The 12,362-nt window shown below is 39.4% G+C and overlaps 1 protein-coding gene across 2 annotated transcripts in view; it reads left to right on the top strand.

The window, feature by feature from the left end:
- The window catches only part of LOC147181105 (low-density lipoprotein receptor-related protein 8-like), an 80,217-nt gene that overhangs the window by 45,614 nt on the left and 22,241 nt on the right, over positions 1 to 12,362 (top strand). For both annotated transcript variants that reach the window (XM_086078733.1, XM_086078725.1), the window contains exons 5-7: positions 1,434 to 1,820; positions 8,962 to 9,084; positions 9,242 to 9,364. In XM_086078733.1, the coding sequence (XP_085934859.1) occupies positions 1,434 to 1,820; positions 8,962 to 9,084; positions 9,242 to 9,364 (633 nt within the window). The remainder of the gene's footprint in view (positions 1 to 1,433; positions 1,821 to 8,961; positions 9,085 to 9,241; positions 9,365 to 12,362) is intronic.

Here is a 12,362-nt window from a genome sequence, read left to right as displayed (position 1 = left end):
TGCTGTTCAAACATGAAACAGACTGCAACCTGTTTGCTAAATGCAGTGGCTCACAGTTATAAGCCTGAAGTACATTGTTATACAAATCTTACAGTGTACATGTACAAGTTTACTGATTAGTATTTTCCAAATTTGAGTAAAAAAAAATCGCAATAATCAATTTATAGATTTGCATCGGGATTAATCGGTATCAAATGAAATCGTGACCTATGAATCGTGATACGAATTGAATCGCCAGGTACTAGGCAATTCACACCCCTAATATATATATATGAATTATTATTAATTCATTTATAATAATTCTACAAATAATATGTTTGGAAATTCAAAAATCAAGTAAGCATTGTTTATTCATGTTTTTTATGATTTATTATTATTGTGTCTGCAGTGCATTTTTTCCCATAATGCCACGGGGTATACAGATGCGCAAGACCCTGTGGCATTATGGGGAAAAAAATGCTAAGTTATTAGCATTTACCTTACAAGTACATTCAAACAATGTTTGCAAACTCGATTGAACATACTTGAACGTGTTTCAGCATTTCATCTACAAGCACGTTCAAATGTTATTTCAAAGTGACAAGAGCGCCCGCTATATCTCCTTCAAAGTGTTGTGCAGACAGAAATTCTTTTATTTGAGCAATTCTCTTGTCGGATTAATAGAGACTGTCAGGCACATGAAATATGATGAAAGAATAGCATTCAGTAGGTTGATAATTGGTTTTGGAATCGTTAATATACATGACGTATTTGAAATAACCATCATGCTCGTGTCGACAAAGGTTTTCTTAGCACAGGTGTGTGAGGCCTCACAGTAAAGGTCATCTGCTTAGTTATTTCCCAGGAGACGTGCTGTGACCCGGCTGAACCAACAGGAAATGTTATTTCGTCTCCGCGTGTGTCACGACGGCACGCTAGTCCTGTTTTGTCTTCGTCACTCTTTACCTGTCGTAGTTTAATAACGCGGTCCGCAAGATTGCAGACGATAGATGCGTGTAATGGGTCAAAATGTACAAATAAAGTTTGTTATTGGAGGGGAAGATTGATCGTGTTTATTGTAGATGTCGTGCGCGTGCTCTCGAGTGGCCGGGCTTGTCATGCGTCAAACCTGTTGCTGGAATGAGTCTTCGCTTTCAAAGCACAGAGAACAGTCCAAAATGTTCCCTCAGTCCACATAAGATATGGAAATGAATACACCCTTTATATTATTTTATGATTTTCGGTCTACGTGTTTCTGTCGTGCTGTACCATGTCAAAGCTCTCACACTCAAAAACGTCTCTCAGAGTCTTATAGTTAAATGTCATTTTTGGCTTATGCAACTAGTGTGCATCTTTCTGCGCGTCTGCATCCTCCCCAAAATGTCAAATGATGATAAATGGAAAGTCAGACACGCTTTTTGATTCCATTTTGTTCTTTCCTTTTGGCCCACCAGACGCCAAAGCCTGCCCCGCTGGCGAGTTCATGTGTGCCAACCGTAATTGCTTGGCTGCCGTCCACGTGTGCGACGGCGACGACGACTGCGGCGACGGCAGCGACGAGCTCAAGTGCACTTCACCTCTCACCTGCGGGCCCAACCATTTCCGCTGCAACAATTCGGAGTGCGTGCCGCTCATGTGGAGCTGCGACGGCGATCCCGACTGCGCCGATAGCTCGGACGAGGGGCCCGAGCGCTGCGGCGGCGACGGCGTCCATCCGGCTAACCGCAGGGCCAACTGCACTGGCGAAGAGTTCCGGTGTGCCAATGGGGAGTGTGTGCGGATAAGCTGGAAATGTGACGGCGATCCTGACTGCAAGGACAAGTCGGACGAGTCTGACTGCCGTGAGTTTCTTTTTTTCATTCTTTAGTAATCACTGCCGTGTCGATGACCTTGATACCATTCATACTCGCTGGCAAAGTAGCCTACTCACTCACTGCATCGTAGGAGTGTAGATACTGAAAAAGTCTGAAAGTACGGATTCAAATTCTGTACTGAAGTAAAACCCAAGTACAAATGTAAAAAATATTCATATTACCATTTTTTAATACTTACAATACTGCTTATAATAAGCAAAAGAAAGAAACAATCGCTTGTCACTTGTTGAAGCGCTAGCTAGCTAGCATTGGCGCTCCTTTTATGCTATCAAAACAACATGTTAGCAGTGCTAACGTTGACAACTGAGTCACAAAAAAAGGCTAAATTATTGAATGTGAACTTCAAAATTTCACATTAAATAGAAGAATTTTGAATGCCACAAGCTAGTGTTTTTTTAGGCTGGCACAAGACAACATATCCGCTACGAATCATTCTTGTAGCTCATAGCATCAAACAATTAAATAAGGCCATGGATGGGTTGTGTATATCTTGCTTCTCTGAATCCTGCTGTCAACGTTCATCCTCCCTGGTTCATGGTCCTCAATGTTTAAAGGACCACTGATTGTTACACCCATCTAAGTGGGGTGAAATTTGTTCTTCGCATTTGACACATCCACTGAGGGAGTGGTGAGCAGCAGCAGGGGCTTGCGCTCGGGGATCATTTGGTGATCTAACCACCCAGTTCCAACCCGTAATGCTGAGTGTCAAGCAGGGAAACAAATGGGTCACATTTTTATAGTGTTTGGGATTGAACCCACAACCTCCCAGTCTCAGGGCGGACGCTCTACCACTAGACCACTGAGCTGCCGCTGTCTTAAAGGTAAAAAATATCCATATTTCCCTCTTTTGATACTTACAATACTGCTTATAATAAGCAGAAGAAAGAAATAATCACTTGTTGTTGAAGCGTTAGCTAGCTAGCATTGGCTCTCCAAGTCTTTTTTTTTTACACTGTGTTGACAACTCCAGAGAGTGGAAAGGTGACACGCCTATTTTGACAAAGGAAAAGGTATAACGTACCAATTTTGATTTGAGGAACTGAATCAAATCATTACATTTTAAAATCCTTGCATCCTTGAATCAAATCGCACCCCATGTAATCGAGATGAGTATTGAATCGTCTTTTACAGTATGAGAGATGCACAACAGGTGTAAATTGGTATAAATCATTTTGACGTTGCTGATGATTTATTGTTTCTTTCAACTTAGTTAATTAACTTGATTAGTTTTGGAGATCTTTTACATTAATGATATTAATAAACATGACAAATCGTAATCACACTGAATTGAACTGAATGAAATTGTTACATTTTGTGCTGTCACTATCGAATTGTTAAGAATCAATTAATCCATAGATTAATCTGATTCATTTAAATTTTGCATTAAAATGTATTACAAAAGCATTTTTTTCCCTGAATAATGCTCATTAACTGGTGATTGGTGTTTATTTCGTATTTTGTATTTGTATAGTGATTAAAAAAAAAAGGGGGGGTTGATGTTGTACTATGTTAGTGTTTGGTCGTTGTTTAATTAAAAACAGATGTTTGCAAATGTCTTATTTTGATTAAACACAGAAGATAATCAGTCTTTTTTTATGTTATTTAGTACTACAGAAATCAATGAACAATTACCGTTGATTTGGTATTTGGATCATTTTAAATTAAAAAAATGGCTCCAAACGATTACTCGATTATTAAAATAGCTTTCGATTAATTTGATAATGGACTACTTGTCGATTAATCGATTAATTTTGACCGCCCTAGTTACATTTCAAAATAATGACATCCTTGAATCATATTGTACCTCATGTATCGAGAAACGTATCAAAATGTCTTTTGTGGAGAGATTTAAAGCCTGAATAAGGAGTAAAAGTTTAAAGTCTATACAGCTCAATGCTCATAGAGTAAGTACAGATTCTTTAAAAAGTAATACAGTATTTGTATTTTTGTTTCTTCCCACCACTCATCTGATATCATCCAATGGCGAATGCATAATTCTGATCTGAAGTCACACTTTTCCATCTCTCGCTGTTCTCGGCACCATCTGCTCCAACTCCAGCTACTGTATTTGCAAGTCAGATTTGCACCGCATAATGCTAATATATTATTACATAATATTTCTGGCTCGTGTTCGTTGGTTGTCATACTGAGCATGAACATGAAAGGGCACATTGCAGTATGATGCAGATTATAGACACTAACATAATTGTCCAATGAATACCTTTACGTGTTTCGTAACAGTACTTGAGAGCGTAACACCTGCCAAAAATCACACAGACTGGAGGTGACCTTAATAGTGTTTTGTTTAACAAATTTGAATGTACACATACATGATGTAGATTATGACAGGTGGGATATACTGTATACATTATCATTGTTTTGGACCATATGTTTCACTTTTCAAATTTGCCCTACACATAGTTACATCTAGAGTACGCTACATCACATGGCTAAGAGATATACAGTAGATTAGGAATTGTGAAAAACTATTAATCACATTTTAATGGCTCACTACAAGTTATTTGTGATGTGGAAGGGATAAACCTGCATTAACAATTACATTGGCACATTTTGGGTGAAAAGTTAAATCCCTAATGTTTTGATGACGAGGATTTTTTTTGTCCCTGTGGTAAAAGGCTGTGGCTCATCATTCCCACTAAAAAAAAAATTTTTTTGGGGGGTCATATTACTTCTGTAATAAATTGCTTGGTGTCACTCCTTTCTCCCCTTTGCTGCTTCCTGTGCAATGTCACAGTTGGATTTATATCCTTTAATTTGTAGGCGCCCCCGCTCATCTAAACACAGCATTCTATCTTTTTACGTTTGTGGAATATGAATAAACTCATTCACTGCCATTGATGGCTATATACGTCAAAAATTCCTTTGAACTATTTCTAAAAAAAAAATCCCACTTTTGTTAACAAGAGCATGAAAACCTAGATTGTTTTTATTGTATTAGAACAGATATAAAATTTGTGTTTAATCGTGAGTGAAGTCATGCGATTAATTACGATTAAAATTTTTAATCACCTGGCGCCCCTAACTTTTAATAATCTTTTCTTAAAAAAAAAAGATTATTAAAAATAAATGTTTTTTTTGTTTAAAAGAAAGATTATTAAAAAATTAGGGGCATCAAGGTGATTAAAATCGCATGACTTAACTAGTTAACTCACGATTAATCACAAATTTTATATCTGTTCTAAATGTACAAAAAAAAATCTAGGTTTTCATTCTCTTGTTAACAAAAATTGAATTTTTTTTTAAACTAATAGAAATAGTTCAAATGTTGTTTTTTTTAAGTCTATAGCTGTTAATGGCAGTGAATGAGTTAAGTAACCAAATCCATCCCAAGCCATTTTGCCACATACTGTTGAGCGTGTAATGACATAACAGTTACTCGATCGGTGCTGAGGTTGCAACCAATCACAGCTCGCCTGTTTTCTGAGTTTGGTCATGTGATGTCCATAAACTGAGCCGTGATTGGTTGTTACCTGAGCCCTGAGCAACTGTGATGTCATCTAAAGTCAAGTGCAAGTGACAAAATGGCCGCCCCCTTAGATAGATAAAAACAGGTGGATTTTTCGGATGAATTCAAATTCCGCAAATGCAATATTAAACAGAATACCGTGTTTAGACTAGTGGTGCTCCATAGAACATTGCAACAAATTTTTCTACTTGACTTTTCATCTATTTAAAATCCTATAACACACTAACCACCGAAAAGTTGATAAACACTTATTTTTGCTTTATCATGAGACAAATATGTGCCATTTTCTTGAAAACTGCAAAACATTGTGAATACGTATAATAAGCTTCTAATATTGAGCACGGAGAGAAGTAATTACCTTGAATATGTGTTTTATTTCACTTCATTCGGGTATACGTACTCTGTCTTCTCTCCGAAACCTGCTTTTTAATCTCCCCCTCAAGTGTTATTTTGCCATTTAGCACATTTCCTCCTCTTCAGGCCACACGCTGTGTCCAATAAAGGATGCGTCTGTCTAAATAAATCCAATGTGAAGATGGGGACATTGTGATAAAGCTTCCTAATATCTGGCCAGGGCAGAGGGGGGGAGCCCTGAAGCTCTTGTCGCACCGTGGTTGAGTGTGGAGCCGAGATAGTCTCACATGCCATTAGGACGATGTGTGACGCGCACATCAAGTCCGCTACTCTGGTGTCATGTGAGCAGCGTGTAGAAGAGGGTCTGGGGAATTGCTTTTCTCTAAGGTCACCCATGATTATTATTATTATTATTATTATTATTTTTTTTTTTTACTTTCGCTACCTGTTCAATCTTCCACCAGAAGGATGATCACGCATTCGAATAACATTTTGCACCAACTGCTCAGCTGAAGACAGTTGGCTGTTTTGATTCATAATGGCGAATTATAATTTTTTTACTACCAGCTGACTATTGTTTTTTGATTATCCAACATTCAGATAAAAAAAACAATAACAATAATAAATGTTTGGGAATTAGTTGAGTCTGATGATTGTTGTTTTCGTGCATTGTTATATTGTTTTGTGTGGTCCTTTTTAGAGAGATGTTGAATAAATGGTGGAGGAAGTGGTTTTATGCCGTAAACTACAAATCGATTTTGTGACGCTTGGGGACTTAATACACTGCAGGGATGTTGTAAACATAATTATATTATTAGGAAAACGGTTTATTTTTAAAGCTATTCATAGATTTTTACATAACGTAACAAATTGTAAAAGTTATATGGGGCAATATGGATCATTGGAGTGGTACTTGGATGAAGCAAATAAGGAAATAAAAAAAATATAGAAGAAGATGGCAAGTTCTCAATAAATGTTTAGGTCCACATTAAGACTAATATGGATACCATGGACTTTATTCTTTATTGATTTTTATGAATTTTTAAGCTGCGTTTTGTTGTGGCAATGACTTTTGTGTTATTTATTTATTTATTTATTTATTTATTTATTTTTTGTTGTAATGTCAATTGTTTGTTTTGTGTATAGTGATTATGTTTTTTATTTTTTGACTTAAAGGATGTTATTGCCCTTGTCTTGTTGTAACGTGTTAATGTTTGTAATCAGGGCCGGTTGTAAGCAGGTTTATCTGAGGGGGCGGTCAGGAATGGGGGCATCATATGTACACATCATTCGCCAGAACTTTTTTCGCCCTGGGCTTATAGCAACACAGTTTATTTTATTTTATTGAGGTGTTAGCTATGTGTCCAGCTCCAACGTAAAGAAGTGGATTCCACTTAGTCAGGCCTCTACCTTCAGGGGTGTATTTCACAAAGCAGGTTTAGTCAGAACCCTGGCTCAAGAAACCCTGAAATGTGGGAAACTCTGTGTCTTCCGTTTCAGAAAGGGAAGTAACTGAAACCAGAGAAAAAGAGGTAACTATAGCCTGTTTCATAAAAAGAGGTCATTTAAGCTCTCGGTCAGTTACCGTAGTAACACAGTCCATAAACCTAACCTGGTTGGTTGCAGGTTTTTCACAATGAACCTTGAGGTTTTCTCTGTCCCCGCCTCCTTTCGGCCACACATGACATTTCATTTCCTCATTCATAAAGTCTGTTGTGGTGAGTTTTTGCGTAAATACGCTAAAGTCACAAACATGGCATGTCCTTTTGACGGACCGTATTGATGAAGGTGCCGCTTTATTGCGCAGGGAATTAAATAGTTGTCGCAAGATTGTTATCAGACCACGCATAGATATGCTGGCATTTCCGGACAGTTCTCTTTTTGAGCGGTACCGTTTCACATCACAGTCCTGTTTGAATATTGTTTGATATTTTATCTTAAGTCAAGTGCGCTTCTCCCCCGTAGGATTGCACCTAAATGAAATTAATTAATGAGTTACCATTGGCAAGAGGCTAATAAATAGCCGACAGCCGACTCGTAGAAATCGGCCTACCTTTTGTTTCTCCTCTACTTTCCTTTTTCTAAACTGGGCACCTGATGGCTTCTTTTCAGTTGTACTTTTGATCCTTCATCTTCATTTAATTAAGTCTCAACATCATAGCCCGCTAACACAGTCTGTTCACAATCAACCGGAGTCACGTGACGTCAACACGTTTGTCTATCCCTCGCCCCCTGCCCCTCTGGAGTCGCAAATTGACTCCCCACGCTCCACCCTCCCACTTGCCTCCTCAGCAAATTTGACGTTACGATGAGGGCGCAACCGCACCTACTCCACATCTCAACACGGAAATGTGCGGTAGTACATCGTTTTTTTTTTTTTTTTGGGGACGCCCTCACATTGACAAAAAACGCAAAAATTTTTTTGATTTCTCAACTTCTGAGTTGAGGGGGCAAGACATTTATTTGAGGGAGCGGTGCCCTTTCTTGCCCCTGGGTGTAGCCGGCCCTATTTGTAATAATATTTTTAAATGGTATTTTGCGCCTTTGTAGGCATGACGTGATTCGCTGCCTCGTATTCCCTTTAAATGCAGAAGTAATCCTTGACGTAATCATAATACATAATCATTAAAATCCTCTGAAGAAGAAACTGATTTGCTCAAGTCCTGCGGCAGGTCAAAGCACACAAAGTCCGTTTATTAGGAAGTGCAAGCAGGCATTCACGAGCCGGTGATGTAAATTTGGCCAAGTTGATCACACATCAGTAAAGCGGCCACTTAATGGTGACCATCTTCCACCGCGATCGTTGGTGTCCGTGTGAGAATCTGTCTGCCTGTGCCTCAAACAAATTCACCAAAATGAGGTGGTGCCAGCATTTGTAAAGTTTAGACACATTTCTGCCACTAAAATGTCAGTTCCGCCGGCGCATATCAAAGGAAGCCAGACCGGAACGCCAAGCATTGGCGCTGAGAGATGAATCAGATTCCCAAACAGGCGCAATGAGGCGGCAGTTTTTATTCGCTCAAGAGCAGATGTGCCGTCTACCAAAATAGAGCTCATCATGATGAAATAAGTCTGCCCTAAATCACACTTCACAACTATAGGGCGAAAAGGCAAAAACAAAAAAACCATCAAAAATACAGCAAACTTACTTTCACGGTGAGGCAACATACTCCTGACTCTCTCAGAAAGATTGATGTTTACTTCATGTTTTATCTCAGTTTGTGGTAATGTAGAAGTGTGTGTGTGTGTGTGTGTTTTTGTGCACAGCCCTGCTGACTTGCCGTCCTGATGAGTTCCAGTGCGGTGATGGTTCTTGCATCCACGGCACCAAGCAGTGTAACAAGGTCACCGACTGCCCCGATCACAGCGACGAATCCGGCTGCGTCAACGGTGGGTTCCGGTTTTGTTTTCCCTCTTTGTTTCTCTCTGTTTTTATATGCAGTGTTCATTTTGAATACACCTGGATATTTGTTCAACATTCCTCCTGAGTCCTGTGCAAACAGATTCTCACACAATGTTTGACTTCTGTTTTGTATCTGTGTTGCAGCCACAAAATGTGGGGGCCCCCTGAAGTTCTTGTGCAAGAATGGGGAGTGTATTGATAGTTCCAAAGTGTGTGATTCTGTCAAGGATTGCAAGGACAGATCAGATGAGCCCAAGAAAGAGTGCGGTAAGAGTCGACTTTCTTATCGGATGTGAATGCTCTATTCTTCTTCTTCTGCTTCTTTTTCATCTTCTTCTTGGCCTTCTCTTCCTTTATCTTTTTTTGTGACTCTATACACACTAGGGGTGTTTAAAAAAATCGATTCGGCAATATATCGTGATATTACAGCGCACAATTCGCGTATCGATTCAATATGCAGTCGAATCGATTTTTAAAGATCAATTTTTGATGGAAATATTCAACAAAATTTCCTAATCAGAGTTAGGGTTCACACTTTAAGCATGGAAGAATGTTATATTAATAGAACATTAAGCCTTAAAATTTAATTTGTTTGTTTGTTAAATACGGTGGACCATAAGCCTGAAGTACATTGTCATACAAATCTTACAGTGTACATGTACAAGTTAATTGATTAGTATTTTAGAGTTCACAATAATTGATTTATAGATTCGTATCGGGATTAATCGATATCGAATCGAATCGTGACCTATGAATCGTGATACAGATCGAATCGCAAACTACTAGGCAACTCACACCCCTAATACACACGGAGATCAGACTGCATTCCGTTACAGTACAGAAAAAACCCAACATGTAATCAGATTACAGGTACATTTATAAAAAATGGGGATTATTTTTAGAATTATAATTTCCTACGATGAGACAGAGAGAGAGACAGGGCGAGCGAGAGAGCGACGCGGCTGTTGCGTTCGCGTTGATGTTGTGTCTTCCGCACCCGCACGCGGCCCATTTAAAAAGCTTCACCAACGAAAGGAGGAAGTAGCGTCCGGTATTCACTGTTTGGAAACTTGCTGAAGGACCGATTAATCTTTAACAAAGAAAATGTTTGAGCTGAGAGTCCTGCGGCATGCTACACTGAGCTTCTTGCTAACCATATGCATAATGGGAGTTACCTTCCGAGCAAATTTTCCATCCACCAATTCACTATTTAAACGCCATACTCAATATACACGGCTAAACTCATGACTGGGAGAAAAATTTTGCAGTTGTTATCACGCATGGTCATCCTCATATCATTAGTGCATGCATGTATGTGGGTGAAATGATCTACCGTGGGAAATGTTGCGTCTGTCTGTCTGTCTGTGAGGTGTGGTTGCTTTCAGCGACAGTTCGAAACAGCATATAGCCTTCAATCAGTCAGCCCATCTATTCATACATTTTAATGTGTGTCAATTATACAAGGATTTGTGCTATTAGTAGGCTGCCCTGGTCCCTATTACCAACAAAATAGCAAGAGCACATTGTAAAGAATATATATTGTGGTGATATTTATTTTTATTTTGTCTTCATGAGCATGCTTGGTATTGGAGTAATCCAAAAGTAACCCAAAGTAATCAAGTTGCATTACTTTCATATTTTGGTACTTGGATTACGTTACTAACTACGTTTTTTTTAACAGGTAACTTGTAACTGTAACCGAATACATTTTAAAAGTAACCCTCCCAACCCCGTTTATGAGTTGATCACAATGACCATGTATACGAGAGTAACCTCTGTCCTGTCGCTCACGAATGTAAACAGGTTTTCCCGAATGTTTCAGAAACGGAAATTTTGACTGCATGCAAACGTAGTCAGAAGAGCAGAGTCAGCATTTGTTATTCTTTCTTTCTTAGCATGAGACGGATTAACTGTACACGTTTTGACCATAGGAAGTGTGTCACGGAACAGATGCTCATGTTTGTGAACTTAAACAAGAATTTGTTCATGTTTTATCAGCCTTGTACATTTAAAGAGCATTTACACGTTTTGTTTGCAAATGAATTCATGCGCATTATGTCAAATGGTCCTCTTTTTGTATGCCTCAACTAACTGACTGCAAAGACGGAACATCTCTCCGGTTACCTCCGATTTCAGAGGCACACTCCAATTAGAAGAAGCCTCGCTGATCACAACAAGAGTCTGCTTGTTCTAATTACTTTCAAACGGAAGGCAAAAGTCGCGTGTGTTGTGTGATCGTCTCCTTGTTCTACATCCTGCTCTTGATATCATCTCTTCTTCAGGACTAATCAGTGGACAAAGGCCAAAATGTTTTCACCCCATCGCTTTCACCCAAAAGTTCAATGTAACGTTATTCCTCGCAATGGCATCACATTGAGGATGGAATGCTGACGACCTGTGCTAGGGAAGCTAATTACGAAATCATGAAACAAAGCAAGCATTATTGGGCGTATTTATCTTTCATTTATCACCTCTTTGCCTTGTCTTCCTATGTCCTTTTATTTCCCGCCCATTGTCCTTCAACTCTGTTTTGTTCACAGCTTGGCAAAAAGTGTCTACGCGCACACACGCTTCACTCATCGCTCTGTCCTCTGGACCATTCATTTCCAAGATGTTCTTCCGAACACTCACGTGCCACAATAGCGCACTGGAACACACGGACACAAAAGTATGTCTGCGTTTACAACAGGGAGAATAGATGCCTGGCATTTCCCCCTGTACTTTCCCAGCTCATTAGAGATAATGGCATATACAGTGCAGACTCATTACTTAGCAAGCCGGTCGACTGTTAACGCGGCACTCTCAATTCATGCTTTCCCTGGGAGAAACTCTTAAAACTGGCCACTACGTAACGGGGTTGTCATGGTGAAAAAGAGCTGGCGGAGGCGTCGCGAAAATGCAGAGGATGTTGGCGCTTGTAAATCACGGCTGGGCTCGGTGGAGTTTCTTTGAAAAATACATTCCCAGTTCCCCTCTGTCGCTCCTTAAGTGATGTAGTCCAGGTCCAAGAATCAATTATACTGATCATTAAAATTGCTGTCATTGAGGTCTTTTTGTCTTTCTGCACTTCATCCTGAAGCGCATTGAAGGAGACCCAAGTGCTGTCACTTATCCAACTGTGAGTTGAGAAATTGAGTTGTGACTGCTGATCTGCTCGATGTCTCCTAGCATTTCGTATGTACTGCAGTCTACAACTTCTCCACATTATGACACACATATACTCCCTAATAAATGATCAGATTCGCACCGTTCCAATTTCAACATG

The sequence above is a fragment of the Leptonotus elevatus genome, chromosome 1, assembly GCF_054856555.1.
Source record: "Leptonotus elevatus isolate MCC_2025b chromosome 1, RoL_Lele_1.0, whole genome shotgun sequence".
Classification (NCBI taxonomy): domain Eukaryota; kingdom Metazoa; phylum Chordata; class Actinopteri; order Syngnathiformes; family Syngnathidae; genus Leptonotus; species Leptonotus elevatus.
Note: the sequence above shows the minus strand (reverse complement) of the source record. Positions and strands in the feature narration are given on the sequence as shown.